Consider the following 23,701-nt stretch of genomic DNA (forward strand, 5'->3'; position numbering starts at 1 on the left):
GTCTTAACACAATTTTTAACATGGGGCATGGTATTCTTTCACAAAAAATGCTCAGTGTTTTGTTCTCGTAGTTCCCAAAGCTCCTACCAAAATTCTGAAGTAGCATTGAGACCTGGGGGATGATGTGCTGGGGATAGGGGAAGAGGTCTCTATTGACTGTTAGGTTTCTCTGATAATACTTAGCATTTGTAAGAGGGCTTTACAGTTTTTGAAAGCACCTTTTGAAAGCACCTTTTGCTTGCCTTTACCTCCCTTCTCTTCACAAAGCCCTCGAGAGGTAGATTTGATGACAACTCCCAGCTACAGATAAGAAAAAATCTGATCAGTTTATTTATCTATGATGGATACGTGAAGTCTGAAGCCACTCTTAGAATCACACCAGTTTACCTAGAAGAAAGTTTAGAGATCATCTAGTTTAGAGGCTTTTAGCCTGGGGACCATTGGATCAACAGAATAGACTTCTGTTTGGCTAGACTTCATTGGGCCCATAATCTGGATGGGAAAAAAAATTACATACTCTTTCACCAACCTCTAACTGCAGTTGAGCATTTTCTTCTATTATGATTGTAAACCACAAACCACAGGAGTAGTAGCAGTACTCTGTCACTAACAGAGACCACAGATATTTTCATGGCACGTTATAGCTGTCAGAGGTAATTCCACATACGGTTGACATGCATCACTACTTTGAAATTACACCTTTCAACTTTGTTATTTAAAGTTATTTTTAAAAGTCCATATGTCGTTGTATCTCCAACTTTTAAATACCTTGATAACTGTAGTTCAAATAACTGGCTTCCTTTCTTACCCTTTGCATTTACTTGTTTATTTATTGTGGTAATAGATACACATATCATAAGATTAATCACCTTAAACGTTTTGCAGTGTACAATTCAGTGGCATTGAGTATATTCACATTGTGGTACAACCACCATCACTGTCTATTTCCAGAACTTTTCATCATCCCAAACAGAAGCTACCTGTTCAGTTCCCTTTCCCCAGGAACTTCTTTTCTACCTCTTGTCTCTTTGGATTTGCCCATTCTAGAAACCTCACATAAGAAGTGGAGTGATATAATATTTTGCTTTTATGTCTGACCTTTTTCACTTAGCATAATGTTTTCAAGATTCATCCATGTTTTAGCATGTGTCAGAACTTTTTTATGGCTGAATAATATTCCATTATATGAGTATACGATATTTTGTTTATCCATTCATCTGTTGATGGACACAGGTTTTTTTCTGCCTTTTGGCTCATGTGAATAATGCTGCTATGAACATTGGCATGCAAGTATCTGTTTGAGTCCCTCCCTGCTTTCAGTTTTTCTTGGATATATATCAAAGATGAAATTGCCAAGAAATGTAATTCAACATATAACTTTTTTTTTGAGTGAGTGAGAGACAGAGAACACAAGTGTATGAGTGGAGGTGGAGGTGGTGTTGGGAAGAAGGGCAGAGGGACAAAGGGAGAGGAAGAAAGAGAATCTTAAGCAGGCTCCATGCTGGGTGTGTAGCCCAAACCAGGGCTTGATCTCACAACTCCAAGATCATGACCTGAGCCAAAATCAAGACTCAGATGCTTAACCAACTGAGCCATCCAGGTGCCCCATCTACATTTAAATTTATGACAGACTGCCAAACTGTATTCCACAGTGGCTGCACCATTTTATAGTCCCACCAACAATACACAAAGGTTCCAAGTTTTCCATATTTTTACCAAAACTTGTTATTCTCCATTTTTTAAATAGTAGCCATCCTAGTGGGTATTGGTTTTATGTTAGGCATGGGTTTCACCACACTGCCCTGGAAGTCCTTGGTACAAATAAAGGTTAAGAAACTAGGAAGAAAGAACCAAAGCCCAGAGATATTGTTACTTGTTCAAGGTGAAGTGATTCACCAGCAATGCCTATGGCTTAGGACCAAGTCTCTTGGGGCTCAGAGGGGCTCCTCTCTCTTTTCATGTAGACATTTGCCCCAGCCAGTGGTCAGACTGAGTCAGGGCTGGAACAAAGCCATCAGCCAACCAGCCACCGAAGCTGAGGCGAGCCCCAGACACATATGAGGCAGACATAATCCCTGCCCGCAAACCACTGTAATGTGAAACTACCACACACCACCACAGCTACTAAATCTTTATTCACTTAACAAACCTTGAGCGCCTTGTGTGATCAAACTCCATGTTCAGCTGGACTGTCTAAGGGGCATCCAAAGGGTCATCCCTTGGTGATGCTCAACTGATAGTTTGGTTTACGGGTTAAAGTTCAGGAGGGAAAAATAATCCTGTCCATGTTTCTTTTAAATTCAAACTGGTGGGGGATCCCTGGGTGGCTCAGCGGTTTGGCGCCTGCCTTTGGCCCGGGGCACGGTCCTGGGGTCCCTGGGTCGAGTCCCGCATTGGGCTCCCAGCATGGAGCCTGCTTCTCCCTCTGCCTGTGTCTCTGCCTCTCTCTCTCTCTATGTTTATCATGAATAAATAAATAAATACATCTTTAAAAAAAAATTCAAACTGGTGGGGGTGCCTGGGTGGCTCAGCAGTTGAGCATCTGCCCTTGGCTCAAGTCATGATCCCAGGGTCCTGGGATCAAGTTCTGCATCAGGCTCCCTGCAAAGAGCCTGCTTCTCCCTCTGCCTCTCTCTGTGTGTCTCCCGTGAATAAATAAATAAAATCTTTAAAAAAAAACAAAAACAAAACACAGCAAATAATAAAAATTAATACAGAATGGTGTTCTGAACTGTCATTCCTTGATCTAGAGCCTCTGCTCTGCAGAGACAGCCTAAGATGGCTTCTTTTTTTTTTTCTAATAATCTCCTCACCCCATTTTCTTGCAAGCTTCCAATCAACTGAATCTTGAATCTTCCCACACCTGCCATCACACTTGAATCTTCCCACACCTGCCATCACACTTGTCAGCTTGGTTTTAAAAATAATAGCCGCTGACTTTTAATAAGTGTGAATTCTGGCTTTCCACTCTGTGACCATAAAGAAGTAACACAACCACCCTTAGCACCAGTTGTCTCACTTGTAAAAGGGGATGGTAATGAGTAGGAAAGAGGGTGCAATGAATGATAAAGGGCTGGCATGGACCCTGGCACATAGTAAACATTCAATTAAAGCCTGTTGTTATTGTCTATTTTTAAATTTATTATTAAAAACCCCTTTGTACATTGCAAAGTGGAATTAACAGACCCCACTCTACAGTGACATCTTTAAATCTAGGAATTAGGCCTTTTCATCTTTGGCTCTAAGGCATCTGGCATAGTAGCCTCTCAATAAATGTATACTGAATAAATGAATGAGAGATGCCATTTATTAATATCATTAGTATTATTAATTTATATTTATGTATTTGAGCATCTATTGATTTAGATATAAAAATAGCATTTTTTTCTTTAAACCTTATATCAGATATTGGTCTTAGAGAAGAACCTCTATCAAATTGGTTACATGAGCATTTCAGAAAATATGCATGCTTAGCAAAGAGGGCAATACAGTTTACTTTTTAAAATGTTGAAATTTGTACCATCAGATTCATTCCTTCATACATAGAATACATTTTATTGGGCAGCCTCTCTGGAACAAGCTTGGTATCAGTAGTGAAATCTTTGGATATTAGGTAGATTGCAATTGGCTTAAGCTAACAGTGGTTTTATAAAAAGATGTTTAAATATCTCCCAAAAAGTCTGGAGGTCAGCGATTCCTAGTCTGTGGCAAGGGCTCAACTTTGTCATTGAACCCAGAGCTCCTTCTAGCTTTTAGCTGTGTCATCCCAGGAGACTGGCTTTCAAAGGCTTTTTGCCTTATAGTCACAAGATGGCTGCTGTAGCTCCAAACATCACTTTGTTCCTTGGCCGTGGTCAAGTCAGGAAGAGAACAAAGAGAATAAAGAGAACTTTTTCATTCCTTGGTTTGTTCCTTTGATCAGATCCAAAATCTTTTGTGGAAATTTCAGGAGAGTTTCCCTTACTCCCCACTGGCCAAAACTGGATCACAGGCTCACTCCAACTATCTAGTCTGGAGAATGGGATAATCACCATTGGCTTTGTTCACAGGTGGGATGGGACCTGCCCTCATGGAGCTCTTTGCTGGTTGAGTTCTTAGGCAAAGGAGCCGGAAGGGGTGGGGGAGAGAAATGAATTTTAAGTAGTCAACCTCTAGTGTTGTCATTTTCTTGAAAATAACCAAAATGGAAAGAAGGCAGTAACAATTAAGGTGAGAGGCAAGAAAAAGGACAAGAAAAAGAATTATCCAAATGGTTGGTGCAAGTTAAAAAAAAAAAAAACTAAAAAAGAATGTCAGGGACGCCAGGGTGGCTCAGCGGTTGAGTGTCTCCCTTTGGCTCAGGTCATGATCTTGGTGTCCTGGGGTCAAGACCCACATCGGGCTCCCAGCATGAAGCCTGCTTCTCCCTCTGCCTGTGTCCCTGCCTCTCTCTCTGTGTCTTTCATGAATAAATAAATAAAATCTTGGGATCCCTGGGTGGCGCAGCGGTTTGGCGCCTGCCTTTGGCCCAGGGCGCGATCCTGGAGACCCAGGATCGAATCCCATGTCGGGCTCCCGGTGTATGGAGCCTGCTTCTCCCTCTGCCTGTGTCTTTGCCTCTCTCTCTCTCTCTGTGTGTGTGTGATTATCATAAAAATAAATAAATAAATAAATAAATAAATAAATAAATAAATAAATAAATAAAATCTTAAAAAAAAGAAAAGAAAAGAAAAACAAAGCCAGAAAGTGGGATAGGAGTGCTGGGATGAGTGCTTAGATCATGGTGGGGGGAGGCCTCACTGAGGGGGGGGGCACTTTCTATAGGCACTCAAAGGCGGTGAGGGGATAAGTCACTGAATCCAGAATGTTCCAGGCTGAGGGAAAAGGAGGTAAAAGCATGCCTGAAGTGTTTAGAATTGCAATGCCAGTGTCTTGTGGCTTTAAGAAGTAACATACGGGCCATTGGGGTCCATTTTTAGGACTTTGGTTTTTCTCTAAGAAAGAAGGGAACCTTGGGAGGGTTTTAAACAAAGGAGTGAGGTGATTTCACTTGTATTTAAAGAATCACTGTGGCTGCTGGATTGAGAACAGTCTGTAAAGGGGCAAAGGCAAATGCCAGTTGGGAAGTTAATGCCATCATTGAGGTGAGGGATGTTGGCAGAGGTGATCATTTCTGGAGTGTAAGAACTAAGAATTATTTTATTCTGTGGCAAGTTTCCCAAAACCTTCTTGAACAGTACCAGTTCCTGGGATTTACAGCAACAACAGTTACAACTAGGAAACATTAATGTAATATAAAGTCATTCAGATTGCACCCTTGTCTGTTGCGGTGTGTAAGTTTATTGTTTCCAGTTAATTAATCATGAAGAGTATGAGTACTAGACTCAGATTACTGGATTTAAATCAAATCCTGGTTCTACCATTTTCTGATAGTGTGACCTTGGGCAAATTACTCAAAAACTCTCTGTGCCTCAGTTTCCCCACCTGTTAAATGGGGACAACAGGTTGTTGTGAAAAATAAGGAGTTAATACACATGGAATGTTTAACATTATGTTGATATATAACTATTGCTCAGAAATCATTACAGATATGGACATAACCATTTATAAAGGTCAAGGAACAGTTCTGTTTGACTTAATTTATTTAACACCATAGTGTAAACTAGACCCAACTAGAACTGGACAGGAACTGAGATGTCATTTAGTCCAACTCTAGAGATCAAAGTGACATGGCCAAAAAAGAAGAAGGTTATGTGGCTAATGTCACCTAGCTGATGGCAGAGCAGGGACCAGAACATGAACCTCTGGACTCTCAGTCTGGGGATTTCTGTGCTGTGCCATGTTGCTTCTATATAGCCTTCAACATAATACCAGGTGGGAATAATAATCATAATACCAACAATAATTGATTTGTTGACTCTTACTTTGTGCCAGGAAGCATTCTAAGTACTTTACACACATCCGCTTACTTAATCCCCACGACAACCCCATGAGGCAGATACAGTCATTGTCCCCATCTGGTAGAGGAGGAAACTGAAGTTAGAGAGAGCAGGTAACTTGCCCAGGATGGGGAATGTGTGTTGGGTGGGGGAACAGGGGTGGCCTGAGAGTCAGGAAGCTGCCTTAGCATTTCACCGCATGATCTATCTTCCCCATTTGTGGAATAGGGAAATTGAATCCAATCTTTAAGGTCCCTTTTCAGTTGATTGATTGACTAGTTTTACAGAGAGAAAGAGCATGCACGCGAGTGGGGGGAGGGCAGAGGGTTAGCATCTTCAAGAAGACTCTTTGCTAAGCACAGAGCCAGATGTGGAAGCTCTACAACCCATGAGATCATGACCTGAGCTGAAACCAAGAGTCCAATGCTTAACCAACTGAACCATCCAGGTACTCCCCTTTTCGGTTTTTAAGTATGCATATCCTAAGTACTTTGTGATTATCAGGTCTGTAACAAATACCATTTTAGTTCATTAAACATGCTGTCTTATTAACTGATCTTCATTTTTAATGATCAGCCACAAGAAAGACTATTTGTAGAACAGCCTAGAAACCAAAGTCACCAAGGCTGTGAGAGATGCTTGAAATGTTATTTCTGGCTTCCATGGCAACCCTAACATAGGGCGTTAAGCTTAATGGAGTCAAATACACCAGCTGGAATTGAGTGTTCACCCAAGCACTGAGAGTGATGAAGAAACAAATAGCTGGCTCAATAGTTTTGCTTTTGTGTAATACATTGTCTCAGAGTATTTTAGGGAGTGGAGACCTAAGCCAATTTAAGTAAAAGATGAAGGAAATGAAGCATTGCATCAAAGTGGAGAGAGGAGGATTTCCAAAAGAATTGGAGTTGGAGACTGAGAACAATTGAGGTGCCTGGGAGAGTTCTTGTGGACAGAAGGATGGAGAGTCAGGCAGAGGTTTCAGGGAAGGGGAAGATACTTGGCCTTACCTCCACAAAGCTTGGACTGGACTGGGCCTCCAGTTAGCTCTGTGAAGAGGACTCAGCATGCCTAGTTGTGTTTTTTGTTCCGGTGTGTTTCAAACTCTCAGGAGGAACCCACTGCAGATGAGTGAGGTGGCAAGAAGGCAGAGATGTTGAGGAGTTGAGGGGACCACCAAGACCAGTGCAGGAAACAAAGCTCTGGGTATTTTAAGCAGAAAGGGATTTTGTACTGGGAATGAGGTACTTAAGTAATTTTTGGAAAGGTTGGAGAAGTGGGAGGTGGAGCCATCACACAAGAATTCATTGCTGGGATCAGGAGGCTGCTGCCACCATAACTGTATATGAAGCTGGTGAGCAGATACTAGAACACCAAGCCTTTCGACAGCCTTACTTGCCAGCAGAAACAGCCTTCACTTTGCTTCCTCCTTTGTGAGTATCCTTAACTGGTGGTATGTAATTGTTACCCAGAACCTACCTGCAAAGGGGTCTGAGAAGTATGGTTCTTGTCTTTTTCGTTTCTACAGTACTGGAAGACTCATAAAAGAGGTGGGAGTTGATGCTGAGTGCCAACTGACAGTTCAATCCATAGTTATTTCATTTGAAATCTGATTAATGAGGACAAGCAATAGAGGTAGAGGAGTGGGGCACCTAAGAGTGAGTTGGGAGGGCCCAGTTGCTGACATACCACTGAAAGTCCTTCAGGTAGACTCGCTCCAGGGTTAAATAACAAAGGGGTAGAAACTCACTCTTAAAGATGAAGGAATTGTCTTAAAATTCTCTCTGGTGCCTTCTCTATTACTTTATACATGGAAGACATTAATTCACATCTGAGACTAGCCTGGGTTCTTGAATGGAAGGGAAAGCAAGGAGCACTGCTCCGGAGAGACTGGTTCTCAATCAGGTCAGGAATGAAGAAGACTGAAGTCTGGGATGAGTCAGGAGCCCTTGGGAGGTACCCTAAAGGAGGATGGCACATGTAAAGGCCTTCAGTGGCTCTCCACTGGCTCCTTTTTTTTTTTTTAATTTTTTAATTTATTTATGATAGTCACACACAGAGAGAGAGAGAGAGAGGCAGAGACATAGGCAGAGGGAGAAGCAGGCTCCATGCACCAGGAGCCCGACATGGGATTCGATCCTGGGTCTCCAGGATCACGCCCCGGGCCAAAGGCAGGCGCTAAACCACTGCGCCACCCAGGGATCCCTCTCCACTGGCTCCTTAATGGAGTCCAAACTCTTTTTCTTTTTTTTTTAAAGTAAGTTCTTTTTTTTTTTTTTTTTTTTAAAGTAAGTTCTATACAATGTGGGACTTGAACTCACAGCTCTGAGCTCAAGAGTCATATGCTCTACCAACTGAGCCAGCCAGGTGCCCCATGAAGTCCAAACTTCGTAAGAGGAGGCGCATACCACCCTCCTTCCATGACCCCCATGGCCATCCCCATTGTGTCCTTTAAGACCCAGCCATACCACACTCCCTGCAGTTTCCCCGCACACACATGAGCCCTATTCTGTTCTGGCCTCCCAGTCTTTGCTCACACTGACCCTCTGCCTAACGTTGTCCACAACTCTGGCCAACACCTACTCATCCTATAATAATAGAATACTATTATAAATAATACAGTACCCATCAGCTCCTCCAGCAATTTCTCCTGTCCACCATCTTGGGATCAGTGTTCTCCAGGCTCTAGTTACATATGTTCTTCGTGACTCTTATGAATCTGTCTTCTTTCAAACATTGTAAGCTCCCATTGTGACTGGTTCTCCTGCTCTATCCCCAGCACCTAGCACAAAGAAGGGAGGCTTTTTGCATAACTCAGCCAAGCCAAAATGATGGGAGAAGTGACTCCAAAGACCAGCTCTGCCTGTGCTGGTTCAGGGCTGGGGAGCCTCCTGCTCCTGGCCTCCCTTTGCGCCTGACCCTCCCCTTCCTGGGAAAGGAGTGCCAGACTCTGCCTCAGGGCCTCTTGCTACTGGCTCTTGTGTCTCTCAGCCTGACTCTAGATTGTTCCTCAGTGGTCCACTCCCATTCACCGAACTCCCAGAGAGCAGATGAGGCAATTGCTCAATTTATTCAGTTAAAATGCTCCAGTGGGTTAATTCCCCTTTGCTTTTTTCAAGCTGCCTACGCTGTGTTTCCCTTCTCAGAGAGGAAATCACCTGTTTCCCAGTACTTTCTTTTCTTTTTTTTTTTTTTTTAAAGATTTTATTTATTTATTCATGATAGTCACAGAGAGAGAGAGAGATGCAGAGACACAGGCAGAGGGAGAAGCAGGCTCCATGCACCGGGAGCCCGATGTGGGATTCGATCCCGGGTCTCCAGGATCGCACCCTGGGCCAAAGGCAGGCGCCAAACCGCTGCGCCACCCAGGGATCCCTTCCCAGTACTTTCTGTACTGTCTTATACTGGGGAAGGGGTGGCAGGTGGAGGTTTTTGTTTGAGTTTTTGTGTGTGTGTAGGTTACGATTTTAAGATAGGAGTCATTTGTGAATTTGAGAAAGGAAGAAAGACTGTGAGAGGAGTTTTGGTAGAGAATGTCAAACTTACTCTGTACCTATTCACTCAGCTCAATGGGTTTTCAAACCACTGATTATTTCAGGGCTTCTTTATACTTCTCTTTATCAATTGGGAGTAAGCCTGTTTATAAGACAAACTCTGAGAGAAGATAGGGGGGCCTTTTTTTTTTTTTTTTTTTTTTTAGTGAAATTTTAGCATATTGCTTTACCTTGCAGGGAAATCCAGTTTGTTGGAAACTGTTTTCTCCAGGGCGAAACTGGGGCAGCGTTCTCTTTGGCTCCTTCACAAAGAAAATTGTCCAAAGTTTTGGAAACCACAGTTGTTGAACCTCACATGATGTCTTTTCTTTCAGCTCATTTAACAGTTACTAGAGGAGACTGGTGTGATGTGGCATGTTTTTTCTTTCTTTTTTTTCTTTTCCATTTTTCTGGCTCATTGGTGCACACTCCCTGAGGGCCTTGGAGAGCTGTGTTCCTGAAGGGATTTATAACAGTCAGCAGGGGTGAATGAAATTTGAGCTGGTGTCAATCCAGAATCCTTCCTTCCTTCTCAAAAGATGCAAACTCATTCACCAGAACTTTCTTTAAAAAAGCGCAACAAAAATCTCTGTGTGACCTTGGAGAGTGTTTTTTTTTGTTGTTGTTGTTGTTGTTTGTCTCTCTCTATGTATATATGTGTGTGTGTGTGTGTATATATATATATATATATATATATAATTGAAGTTCGATTTGTCAACATATACTATAACACCCAGTGCTCATCCCATCACATGCCCTCCTTAATGACCATGACCCAGTCACCCCATCCCCTGCCTGCCTCCTGTTCCTCAACCCTTTGTTTCCCAGAGTTAGGAGTCTCTCATGGTTTGTCACCCTCTCTAATTTTTCCCACTCAGTTTCCCTCCTTTCCCTTATAATCCCTTTCACTATTTCTCATATTCCCCATATGAATGAAACCATATGATAAGTGTCCTTCTCCGACTGACTTACTTCACTCAGCATAATACCCTCCAGTTCCAACCAGGTCGAAGCAAATGGTGGGTATTCGTTGTTTCTTTTTCTTTTTTTTAAAATATTTTATTTATTTATTCATGAGAGACACAGTGAGGGGGGGGGGCAGAGACACAGGCAGAGGAAGAAACAGGCTCCATGCAGGGAGCCTGAGGTGGGATTCGATCCCAGGTCTTCAGGATCAGGCCCTGGGCCGAAGGCAGCGCTCAAACTGCTGAGCCACCCAGGCTGCCCGTATTCATTGTTTCTGAGGGCTGAGAAATATTCCATTGTATATATAGACAACATCTTCATCTTTTTTTTTTTTTTAAGATTTTATTCATTTATTCATGAGAGACAGAGAGAGAAAGTGAGGCAGAGACATAGGCATAAGGAGAAGCAGACTCCTCGCAGGGAGCCCAATATGGGACCTGATCCCGGATCCTGGGATCACACTCCGAACCAAAGGCAGATGCTCAACCATTGAGCCACCCAGGCATCCCTAGACCACATCTTCTTTATCCATTCATCTGTAGAATGACATTGAGGCTCCTTCCACTGTTTGATTATTGTGAACATTGGTGCTATAAGCATCAGGGTGCAGGTGTCCTGGCGTTTCACAACATCTGTATCTTTGGGGTAAATCCCTAATAGTGCAATTGCTGGGTCATAGGGTAGCTCTATTTTTAACTCTTTGAGGAACCTCCACACTGTTATCCAGAGTGGCTGCACCAGTTCACATTCCCACCAACAGTGCAAGAGGGTTCCCCCTTCTCCACATCCTCTCCAACATTTGTTGTTTCCTGTCTTGTTAATTTTCCCCATTCTCACTGGTATGAGGTGGTATCTCATGGTGGTTTTGATTTGTATTTCCCTGATGGCAAGTGATGCAGAGCATTTTCTCATGTGCTTGTTGGCCATGTGTATGTCTTCTTTGGTGAAATTTCTGTTCACATCTTCTGCCCATTTCATGATTGGATTGTTTGTTTCTTTGCTATTGAGTTTAAAAAGTTCTTTATAGATCTTGGATACTAGCCCTTTATCTGATAGGTCATTTGCAAATATCTTTTCCCATTTTGTGGGTTGTCTTTTAGTTTTGTTGACTGTTTCTTTTGCTGTGCAGAAGCTTTTTAGCTTGAGTAAGTCCCAATGGTTCATTTTTGTTTTTGTTTCCCTTGCCTTCATAGATGTATCTTGCAAGAAGTTGCTGTGGCCAAGTTCAAAAAGGGTGTTGCCTGTGATCTCCTCTAGGATTTTGATGGATTCTTGTCTCACACTTAGATCTTTCATCCATTTTGAGTTTATCTTTGTGTATGGTGTGAGAGAATGTTCTAGTTTCATTTTTCTGCACGTGGCTGTCCAATTTTTCCAGCACCATTTATTGAAGTGACTGTCCTTTTGCCAAAAGTGGATAGTCTTTCCTGCTTTGTCAAATATTAGTTGGCCATAGAGTTGAGGGCCCATTTCTGGGTTCTCTATTCTGTTCCATTGATCTATGTGTCTGTTCTTGTGCCAGTGCCACACTGTCTTGATGATCACAGCTTTGTAATACAGCTTGAAATCCAACCTTGTGATGCCCTTGGCATTGGTTTTCTTTTTCAATATTCCCCTGGCTATTCGGGGTCTTTTTTGATTCCACACAAATCTTTTTTTTTTTTGTAATAATAAATTTATTTTTTATTGATGTTCAATTTGCCAACATACAGAATAACACCCAGTGCTCATCCCATCAAGTGCCCCCCTCAGTGCCCGCCACCCAGTCACCCCCACCCCCCGCGCTCCTCCCCTTCCACCACCCCTAGTTCGTTTCCCAGAGTTAGGAGTCTTCCATGTTCTGTCTCCCTTTCTGATACTTCCTACCCATTTCTTCTCCCTTCCCCTCTATTCCCTTTCACTATTATTTATATTCCCCAAATGAATGAGACCATATAGTGTTTGTCCTTCTCCGATTGACTTACTTCACTCAGCATAATACCCTCCAGTTCCATCCACGTCGAAGCAAATGGAGGGTATTTGTCGTTTCTAATGGCTGAGTAAATTCCATTGTATACATAAACCACATCTTCTTTATCCATTCATCTTTCGATGGACACCGAAGCTCCTTCCACAGTTTGGCTATTGTGATTCCACACAAATCTAAGATGACTTGTTCCAACTCTGTGAAGAAAGTCCATGGTATTTTGATAGGGATTGCACTGAATGTGTAAATGGCCCTGGGTAGCGTAGACATTTTCACAATATTAATTCTTCTAATTCATGAGCAAACAATCAACGTGATAGATCACATCAACAAGAGAAAAAAACAAGAACCATATGATCCTCTCAATAGATGCAGAGAAAGCATTTGACAAAATACAGCCTCCATTCCTGATCAAAACTCTTCAGAGTATAGGGATAGAGGGAACATTCCTCAATATCTTAAAAGCCATCTATGAAAAGCTCACAGCAAATATCATTCTCCATGGTGAAAAACTGAGAGCCTTTCCCCTAAGACCAGGAACATGACAGGAACACCCACCACTGTGGGTGTTCTTTATTGTATCTCCACTGAACAGCTCTCCCAGGTCATGGAGGGGGATCTGCACCTTCTGTCTTCCCCACCTTCCTGCACCTGCAAGTCACAAATGCACATCAAAGGGATGATGGAGCATCATGTCTGGCACTGTGTGGGTACTAGGGATTCATAGAAAATACTGCCTGTGACGGGGTAGCTCCATGCATGGGATGCTAGGAGGACATGCCCAGACAGGGGTAAATGGGGCAGGTACCAGGGGGCTCAGAGGAAGGCCTCATTTAGGCCAGTATTGGGGGAGGAGTGCATCAAAGAAAGGTCTTCAAAAATAGATGAACACAGCATTGAATCTTAAGCATCCCAGAGAGGATGTAGGGAACCACAGACCATTTGCTATCACTGGGGTATAAGGTATATAAAGGCAGGGAGTACTGAGCCAAAGAGTTCATTAGTTCTTTCTCCCATGAACATTATTGACCTCACTGTCAGTGAAACTTAGGGTGGTTACTTTTGAAGAAATTGCTTCAATGAAATAGCATCCTGAGAGCTTATAGCTGCCAGATTCAGCTATGGTGAGGCTGATCAATGCAACTCACCAAAATATTCATTTATAGGAAATTTCTGCTGTAGAGAGAGGAAGAGGGAATTCCATTGGTTGGGAGAGTCTCTCTATTCTCTCAGAAGAGGAAAGCCATTGATGAGATGGTGGCAGCATTAAGGTCAGGAGGGATTTAATGTGCCTGATTGCAAGGTGTCTGGTTGGCTCCCTCCAGGTACCAGGTAGAGGGAACTCGAGGTGCTATACTGGGAGCTGTGCTGTGGCTGGACTTTGATTCTGAGCCTGGGATTGATTAGGTGGTCTCACAGATGCCAGCACACAAAGCTTGAGATCTGCCATCCTGGCCTGAGATTTTTATCATGTGACTGGCTGTCAATCCAGATGTTCTTTTCCTGTGGTTTCTACACTTGGGTTTTTGAGCCTTATGCACTGGGCTTGACATTTATCCCAATTAGATTTCATCTTGTTAGATTTGACTCATTATTCCAGCACTCAGAAACCCTTTCTGATCCTGACTCTGTTGTTTGGCTTATTAGCAATTGCTTCCAGCATCATATGTAATGGTGTTTAGAGAAGCAGAAGTACCTCAGAATTTGGAAAAATGTTTGGAAAATCTTACCAAGTGGAGAATGATTTGCTAATGAGTCCAAGGTATGTTTTAGATACCACTAAGAAGTCTAGGGTGTTTCCCTAATAGAACGTAATCAGGTTTTCAAGGTATTACCCAGTGGTTCTTTAGGAAGATGTGAGTAGACCATAATGGATTCAGAGAAGGCCATAGCTCATTAACGGAATTGTCAAATATCTGTCAGGAGCTCACGCAGCAGCCTAAGGGAATTGGGGAGAACGGGATTGACTGTGGTCTTTCCAGCCCCAGCCAGGGAATACGTGCCCCAATCAAGTGCCTAGATACAGGGGAGTTTCAGGGTGAGTCACATTGGGGGCAAAAATAAAAAGTAGTCTAAACTGCTTCTTAAATGTCCATGAAATCACCCGTAAGTCCCAACAACTAGTCACAGTCTTGGAGGCACATGGCATCAAGGCCAAAGGAGGTGGCCATTAGGGCCACACCTTAGGCATCTGTGTGCCTGTGCTCATGGAGCACACACTGGGTCAGGCTGCAGTGTCGTTCAACATGGTAGGCTTCTCTCTCAGCCTGTCTGTCTCTCTGGCTGTCTTTCTTTGACCAGCCTCTATATTTCCATTCACAAACCAAATGCTTATGGGATGTAATTTCCCTGGGCTCTGCATCACACCTGCTCCATCCCTCAGGTTCCCCTGGGCCCTTGCTCCTACTGATCTCTCAGCTAGCAATTGCCAGGTGAGTGAGAATGAGAATGACTAGCAGCCTGATGGACTGGGCTGCTGCTATTTGGGGAGGCAAGCGTCTGTTTTATCATTCTATTAATTTTTTAAAAATGCAAATAGTCATTTAGCAGGGAGCAACACTTGGCAGGAAGCAGGCAAGTTTGAGCCATAACTTTCAGGCTGTGGATCCAGGGAAGGAAAGAACTGACCCCAGTAAGCTGGTACAGTCCCTGTGCATCTTGGGTATTCTGAGAACGGTGGGTCTAAACGGACAAAATCCTTCCTGAGTACTGCTTGGTGGTTAAGAGTGTGGGCTACAGAGCCAGGCAAGATGGGTTCAGGTCCTGGCTCCCCCTCTTCCTAAGTATGAGAACCTGAGCTAGTTATTTGGCCTTTCTAGACTCACTGTCCTCATCTGTAAAATGGGAATAGTACAGTACCTACTCCCTAAAGTTGGTGTAAAGAATAAATAAGCCAACACCTTGAAAAGTATTCAGAACAAGGCCAAGTATGTATTAAGTACTCAATAAACTATAGCTATAAATTATTATTATATTCTTTTGAGTTTCATAACATCCCTGGGAAGTATTATTATCACCATTTCACAGAAGAAGAGAGGGTCAGAGAGGTCAGCAGAGGCTCAAGACCACATGGACAAAAGGTGGCAGAGACTGGACTTACACTGAGGACATAGGACTATATGTTGCTTCACTAAGCATTTCAGAGCCCCTTTTCAGTCTCTGGATGAAATTATTTTACCTTTGTTATAGATATTCACATACTTTCCTTCTCCAAGCATGCTTTTATCTTCCCAGGCAGATGGCACCAAATATTTACTGTACAATTACATGGCTGTGATGGAACTTAACCAGAGCAAGGGGGGCTCATTAGTGACAAGTCTACAACCCTGAGAGGAGGAAATCACTCCGAGCTTGCACAGTGTAATCCTGCTGGAGTGGGAATGTTGCTTAAAATTGTCCTGGCTCAGGTTCAATGGTAAGAGACACTTGTTTGCCCAACTTGTGGGTTTTGAAAGCAAGCTGAAAGTATTGAAGTGCCGTTAACAAGGTCCAGACTGTCACTTTGTGGTTCAAGGGATGACATTTTATCATGTGCCCACAAAACAAACCCTTATCCAGTGCTTTGAATGTCTGTCATGAAGGAAGGAAGATTGTATGCTCTTCTCCCATGCTCGGAAGATAGGAATGCCGTTTATCAGAACCAGTTTGTGAAAGGAACACACACAGAGGAAAGTCCACTTTCTAGAAACATCTCTTAGCAGTCCCTGTGTGGAAAATCTGTTGGGGTTCTTCACAGCAAATATTCCAAAGCATTTACAAAGTTCATGTTGTTTATAGTTTTTTTTTTCAATATTTTATTTATTCATGAGAGACACAGAGAGAGGCAGAGACACAGACAGAGGGAGAAGCAGGCTCCCTACAGGGAGCCCAATGTGGGACTTGATTGTGGGTCTCCGGGACCACACCCTGAGCCAAAGGCAGACATTCAACAGCTGAGCCACTCAGGCATCCCTATAAAGCTCATGTTGTAATGCTGGCTGTTTTGAGAATTTTCCAAAGTGCCCACCATGATGCCTTCCATGGTGGAAGAGCCATCAGTATAATCCCAAGTCTGGCCCTAATGAGCCACAAGGCCTCACAGAGGTGGAGTGAGCCTCAGTTTCCCCTTCTGTAAAATGAGTGACTTGGACTTTATATAGACCACTCCAGCTGAGTTTATTAGTCTATGAGTCTATGAACCAAAGTTCATAAGTGGCTATGCTTCCTCATAAAATGGCAAAGATTTTGGTCTAGAATCTGTGACCCTATTAGCAGGACCCACACCTGTTTCTGCTTTAGAACTTTTTCACTTTGTGGTCCTCATCCATCTCCTTGAACTGACTGCTCTGGCTCAGTCCCTTCCACTTGAAACCTTGCTTCACCACCAAGAATTTCATTTAATTCCACAAATGTTGACTGAAGACTTACTTTGTTCCCAATTGCATAGTCAGGAAGATGAGTGAGACAAGTTTCCCACTTTGGAGAATTTACAGTCTTATGCTGAAGTTGAGACTTGCCAGAATTTCTTTCCTCCAGAAATCTCTCTAGTACTTAAATTAGTGGTTCTCAAAGTGTGGTCACTGTACCAGTAGCATTGTAGTACCAGTAGTTCACCTGAGAACTTGCTAGAAATGCAGATTTTTTTGGTGCCACCCTAGATCTAAAGGATCAGAAACTCTGGAGGTGTGGCCCACCAATCTTAGTTTTTAACACTTCTCCAGGGAGTTGGGAGGCACCTCAAGTTTAAGAACCACTGAACTGTCCTCTCAGGGACAAGCCGCAAGACTGTGGTTCTGAGCCCTTAAGGGACCTGAGAAGTTCTCCTGAAGAGAACTCAGTCACTTGGGCTGTCAAGATTCGCTTTCAACTCAGTCACAGCTCCTTGGGAACCTCCAACATTTTGAAACTTTGTGGTGTTTTTGTAAATGCCCAGGCATTGTGGAAACAACACGCTTGTTTTGATGGGAACTAATCCAATTTATCACATAATTCCCCATGGAACTTCCAGGCTTCCCTTTAAATTGAGTGTGTTGCTTGGTGGGATGTTTACACTGTGATTAAGACCCACAGCAAAGAACCCAGCCCCAGAGGACTTCCTGCTTCCAAACATCTCTGGAGGAAGACTGCTCAGGGGGCCAGTCTACTGTCTCCTCTCCCCCTTCCAAGCAGCCTTTCCTTAATATCTTCCTCTGTGGCAGGGTTGTTGCAGATGCCCTCAGCAGGCAGAGATCACTGGGCCATTCTCCCTGTGATAGGTTCACACATCACTGGTGGGTGCAGATGGCTCCTGGACAGGGGCCAGCCTGGGACCTGGGACCTGTAAGTCCATCATTCATGGCTCTGACCAAGGGCTGTATGTTAGACCAGAGGCACCTTTGTGAAAATTAGAAGAGGCACTCCTTCTAGGCACTTCTCAGGGTGGACACAGTCCTGGGGGCTCAGGGCTGGGCTGGATTTCAGCCTCTTGCCTTGTGGGGCAGGAGTCTGTGGGCAACACGGACTACATACACAGCCAGGAGCAGCAGCCTTCTCCTCCAGAGGCTGGGTCTCACAGGAGAGAAGTGGGGGGCAATGTGGGAAGACAAGAACGCGAGGCCACCCTCTTCCCCCACACCAGTTCCCAAAATTCTCATTACCACTTAATGCACTGGGTGTTGCCCTGTCTTCATATAGGTATTTCTCTGCAAAAGAAGAGATTCTCCAACTCTTGGGGCTTCTATTTTCTCATGCTTCTAGTGGGTATGATACTCTGCTTCCCTCTTAAGAGCTTATTCTGAAAATCAAATGAGACCATAGTGATGAATGTGCTCTGGAAAAAAGATTTGAAAACATCCCACAAAGTCAGATTTTATATTGATCTTTCTCCCAGAGTCTCAAAGGTGGTTTTCTGGGGCCTCTGGTTTGAGAAACTCACTTTGAATTCACACAGCCCCAGTGTTATATGTGGGTGCAGCACAAGGTTGGTCTTCTGTTGGGATGCTGTTGTTTGGGGGTGCTTCCTCACTCCCAAATCGGAAGACTTATGAGGCTACAGTGGACGAGGTTTGTGCACAGGCTCTCGGGACGAGTCACAGCCTGGCAAGCTTGCCTGGACAGGATGACCTCATGGGCCTTTCCGACTTGTCATTTTGATGACTGGGTTCATTGTCTCATATTTGGCTTTGTCTCTCTTTCTTGCAGCTGTGGTGATTGGGATTTAGGTCAAGCATTTGGGATCCCTTTTCTAATCCCCATCAAATCTGGATTTAGCTACAGAGTCTGGGAAGGGGAGGGGGGACTCCCTTGGCTGGAGGCAATAGCTCAGAACATCTGAGAAATTCCAACCTCCAACCTCTGAGGCAGGAGGCCTTTTGGTTTATCCCATATCAGCTTCTTCCCAGGAGGTGATGAGTTTTGTCCACAGATTCATACCCCTTTTAGCCTTCTTGCTTGGAGCCTGAGGGAATAGCATGTGGGGGTAAGAGAGAGATTCCACATTTGCCTTTTTCCCGTCTAATGGTATCCTTTGTTGAAATATTTCTTGGTCAAAAAAAAAAAAAAGAAATATTTCTTGGTCGGTTCCTTCTCTGGTTCCACGATGCCCTGCCTCTCCCCCCACCCCCCACCAGTTGAGGTTGAGTCCCCCTCTCAACCAGATGAGTGCAGCAGTGGTACTGCCTCACCCACCTTGCAAACCACTGCCACCCTCAATTGACCTGTTATTATGTGACCTCTGCACAGGCCAGCAAAGTTATGTAATATGATGCTAAGGTATTATGCCCATCACCTGTGGTATCACACATGCACTTCTTGGGCCTTTCATGGCTGGCTTCAGGTTACCCGCCACCAGCTCCATTCTGTCTGTACCTCCAGCAATTCCTTCATCGCTTCTTCCATTTCTGCCATTATTCCTGCCATCTTAGGCTTCCGTTCATGGGTCTCTCTTCGTGTGTTCCTACTTTCAATCCCAACACTGCATAAAACTCATTCATGTCCTATCTTCTTGGCCCCAGCCTCCTAACATCCCTGTTCTCTGAACATCTACTGTCCGCACCACTCTGCTTAATGCTAATTATTCTTTCATTCATTACATTCGTTAAGTTCCTAAGGTAGACTGTAAGCTCCTTGATGGTGCTCCCTGTTGTAGGCTTGTGGTATATGCCATGCAGTATCCAGCCAAGCTTTTGTGGCCTGCACTAAATAATAAAATCATGTTTGACCCTGATCAGGGGTTTGCTCATCTTAAAACTGTATTGATGACTTTTTAGGAACCGAAGTGTTCATTTATCTTGCAAAAAATTAATAGTATCTGTTTGTAGCCAATACTCATGATCACCCCGTCATGCACATTATATACTTACAGCTTCTCTGAGTGGGGAAGAAAGACCAATGAAGACTGGAGTTCCAAAGATGACCCCCAGCCCTAGGAATTCCAGTAACAGCCAGCCTGCACTGGCCCTTATAGCACTCCTCCAATGAGTTTGACCTCTCCTCTTTCCCCAGAGAGCTCCTGTGAGAATAAACAGGCAGACCTGGTCTTCATCATCGACAGCTCCCGCAGTGTCAACACCCATGACTATGCAAAAGTTAAGGAGTTCATCCTGGACATCTTGCAGTTCTTGGACATCAGTCCTGACCTCACCCGAGTGGGCCTGCTGCAGTATGGCAGCACCATCAAGAACGAGTTCTCCCTCAAGACCTTCAAGAAGAAGTCTGAAGTGGAGCGTGCCGTCAAGAGGATGAGGCACCTGTCCACAGGCACCATGACGGGGCTGGCCATCCAGTACGCCCTGAACATTGCATTCTCAGAAGCAGAGGGGGCACGGCCCCTGAGGGAGAACGTGCTGCGGGTCATAATGATTGTGACCGACGGGAGGCCACAGGACTCCGTGGCCGAGGTGGCTGCCAAGGCACGTGACACAGGCATCCTGATCTTTGCCATCGGTGTGGGCCAGGTGGACCTCAACACACTGAAGGCCATTGGGAGTGAGCCCCATGAGGACCATGTCTTCCTGGTGGCCAACTTCAGCCAGATGGAGTCCCTGACCTCGGTGTTCCAGAAGAAGTTGTGCAGTAAGTCCTGCTCTCCTGTGGAGGATTCCTTCTTTTATCTTTCAGCATAGATTCTGTGCTACCTTATCCCAGGTACTGTGCAGGGAAGCAGTGCTCCACAAAGGCCAGGATAGACATGGTGTTCTCTTGGGGTTACACTCTAGCCAAGGAGGCAGATAATAAGGAGATAGTGACACAGATGAGTAAGTAACTGCAGTCATGACAGTGTCATGGAGGAAGAATGCAGGGCAGGACTCAACCAAGGCCAGGGTGTTCAGGGAGATTTCTCTGAGGAAGGGACGTTCAAACCCACACTGTTGAATGACTATGAGTAGATAGGCAGTATTTCTCCAGCACATTGGACTGCACTGGCGTTTCCTAAGTTAGAATTTGTGAGTCGGAGTATAGATGAGAATAGGAGGGCAAAAAATACCATAATGTCTCCTTGGATGGGGTCCAATACCAAGCACCATTGCCCCATGGTGATGCAAGTGGTGGATGTTTCCTCCTCAGAGAGGCCCAGTGCATAAGAAGGCCTGAGCTGAGGTCACCTCCTTCTGTAGGGGGAATGCCTCGCCACGTCCTTGAGCTGCCTTCTGCTGTAAGGCTCATCTGCCCTCTCTTGCTTTTCTTTTTTTTTTTTTTTATTACCAATTTATTCAATCCTTTTTTATGGTTTTATTTAATTTTTTAATTTTTATTTAAATTCAACTTGCCAAAGTATTGTATAAGATCCAGTGCTCATCCCATCATGTGCCCTCCTCAGTGTCCATCACCCAGTTACCCCATCCCTCCACCCACCTCCCCTCCAGCAACCTTCAGTTTGTTCCCCAGAGCTAGGAGTCTTTCATGGTTTGTCTTCCTCTCTGATTTTTACCCCACTCAGTTTCCCTCCTTCCCTTATGGTCCCTTGACCTGTTTCTTATATTCTACATAGGAGTGAAATCATTTGATAATTTCCTTTCTCCAATTGACTTATTTCAGTCAGCCTAATACCCGCCCCTCTTGCTTTCTAACCCTCCTCTCCATGAGATTTCTCTGTTCCTTCCTTGTTATCTGGCTCTCAGGGACCTGTGCCCAGAACTCATGCCTCAACTTCCCCCCAACAGGTCTGCTCACTCTCTTCCCAGTTTCCTGTTTCTGCCTCTGGCTTCCTGTGCTATCCTCCTCCAGGAGGGCAGTGGCCCAGGAGGCCTACCTAGTCTCCTTGCCAGTCCCTGGAAACTGGAAATGTGCCTCTGAACTGGTAAACTGTGTCCAGTCCTACCTCGCCCACCTCCCTTTATTCCTGTTCCTCCAACTGCCATGCTTCTTTGATGGGAAAGCAAAAGGAAAGATCTATTTTGAAATTATTAGTGTTCCCCAGGAGTATCTGTGGAGAATGAGCTTAAGGACTAGACTCATTTCCAGCTTCCCAGGAGCAGGACTCTCTCCCCCTGGGGGCTCTGAGGACTCTGACTCTGTTCTCAGACTCTGACACAGCTTAGAGACCTGTGTTCCCCCCACCAAAGCCTCAGGGAGGAAAAACAGTGTGTTTTGATGTGTCTTTATATAAAAAAAAAGAAAAAAAAATACCCTGCTGAGAACTAACCTCAAAAAGCAGAGATTCCATTGTTTCTTGACTCCCAAATCAAAAGATTCATTAAAAAAAAAAAAAAAAAATCAATGCCATGAAGGAAAAAGAACTTTTTTCTCTGCCCTGTCATTTGGAGAATTTTCAAAAGTGCCATTTGTCCTGGCACCGCAGAAGAGCCCCGGTCACCTGGTCAACTTCCACCAGTAGAATGAGCTACAAATATTTTAAGATTTATGACTTTAAATGACTTCTGCAGAATTTATATTCCCCCTTTCCTGGAAATATTAAAAAAGAAATTGGTTCTGTAACCGTTTTGATGAGTTTATGCATTTGTTTTGGAAAATGTCAATGGAGGAGTTATTTTCTGAGCGCTCTGGATTTATCAGCAAATGAAAAGGCAGTATGAGGCTGAGGATGTAGCCTTGTCTGAAGAAGAACCTTCTCTGTGTGTTTAAGGTCAGGCAGCAAAATTAAAAGGCAGTGTGGGCCCTCCACCCCACCCTTGGTTGTAATCCAGAAGCTCTAAGAACATAGGGGTATTATGCTATTGGTTTGTTTGTGTGGCCTGGGAACTGAATCCCCCTGGCCACCAGCAGGGGACTAGCTCCTCTCCCACCTCCCATGGCCTGGTGGGCTTCTGCTGAGCAGACCTGTCAACGTCTAAAAAGGTTGAGGAGGCCCCGGGGCCCCTTTCTCAACCCTGCAATAAAGACTGCAATAACTAATATTTGTAAAGCACTTTACCGTCTGTTCTTATATTTGATCCTCGCGAAAATCTGGGGGAAGGAACGCAGTAGCATCCCTCCTTCTTTACACCTTAGTAAACAGCTTAAGTGAATTCCTGGTCGGTGGGTTCTATTTGCAAACTTCTTGCTCATTGCACTCCTCCAGGTGTCAGGGGTTGTAAATTGCTCTTTTAAGGTAAACCATTTTCTTTTAAGGCGGCAACCATTAAGGTGGCCACCTCCACAGTCTAGCCTTGCAAGGTCAACCAGCTTTGAGGTTGGCATTTGCCTCAGAATTTTACAGGAAGCCTTTGTAGGATAGGAGGAGGGGCAGACTTGAATCTCATCCCCACGCCATCTGTACAATACTTTGCAATGTGTAAAATGGGGATTTTACCTACAGAGTAGATGTGTGAAGGGGTGTTATCAACTGTAGAGCCCTATACAGTGTGTGCCATGCTGTGTGTGATTACAGTCAGATACACAGAGGACCAGCAGGCTAGGCAGATGGCCTCAGTTTTGATCTGCACTCCAATTATCAGACAACAGCAAGGAATATCTTTGAAGTTCCACGCATCTGTGAGGTTTTGGAAGTCTCATTTGTTCCTTAAATATTTGTTGAGCTACATTCTGTTATTAATAGCGAATTTTGTCCTGGGCTAGGTACTTTCTGTATGCATTTAATACTTACAACAGTCTTATGAGGTGGTGGCTCTTATCATTCCCATTTTACAGAAGTGTAAACTGAGCCTTAGAAAAGATAAGCAATTTCAAATAGCAGGGCTGGAGATTCAGATTGCAGGCTCTCTGGCCCAAGCTCTTACGCTCCATGTGCCAGGCTTGAGGGTTTTAGGCTGCTGGGAAGATGCTTTCCTCACAGAGAAATAGGATGCCACCTATCCAAAATGTGCACTTCTGAGAGTCACCTGGCACTAAGGGTCAAAGAACACCTGGGGCTCTCTAGGGGTTCTAGGAGGGTTTTAGAAAGGAGATAATAATAATCATTATCA

General features: G+C 44.1%; 1 protein-coding gene across 6 annotated transcripts in view; it reads left to right on the forward strand.

The window, feature by feature from the left end:
• Positions 1 to 23,701, forward strand: part of MATN2 (matrilin 2) — a 146,203-nt gene that overhangs the window by 22,879 nt on the left and 99,623 nt on the right. For all 6 annotated transcript variants that reach the window (XM_038555136.1, XM_038555132.1, XM_038555134.1 and 3 more), the window contains exon 3: positions 19,842 to 20,411. In XM_038555136.1, the coding sequence (XP_038411064.1) occupies positions 19,842 to 20,411 (570 nt within the window). The remainder of the gene's footprint in view (positions 1 to 19,841; positions 20,412 to 23,701) is intronic.

Source organism: Canis lupus, chromosome 13, assembly GCF_011100685.1.
Source record: "Canis lupus familiaris isolate Mischka breed German Shepherd chromosome 13, alternate assembly UU_Cfam_GSD_1.0, whole genome shotgun sequence".
NCBI lineage: Eukaryota > Metazoa > Chordata > Mammalia > Carnivora > Canidae > Canis > Canis lupus.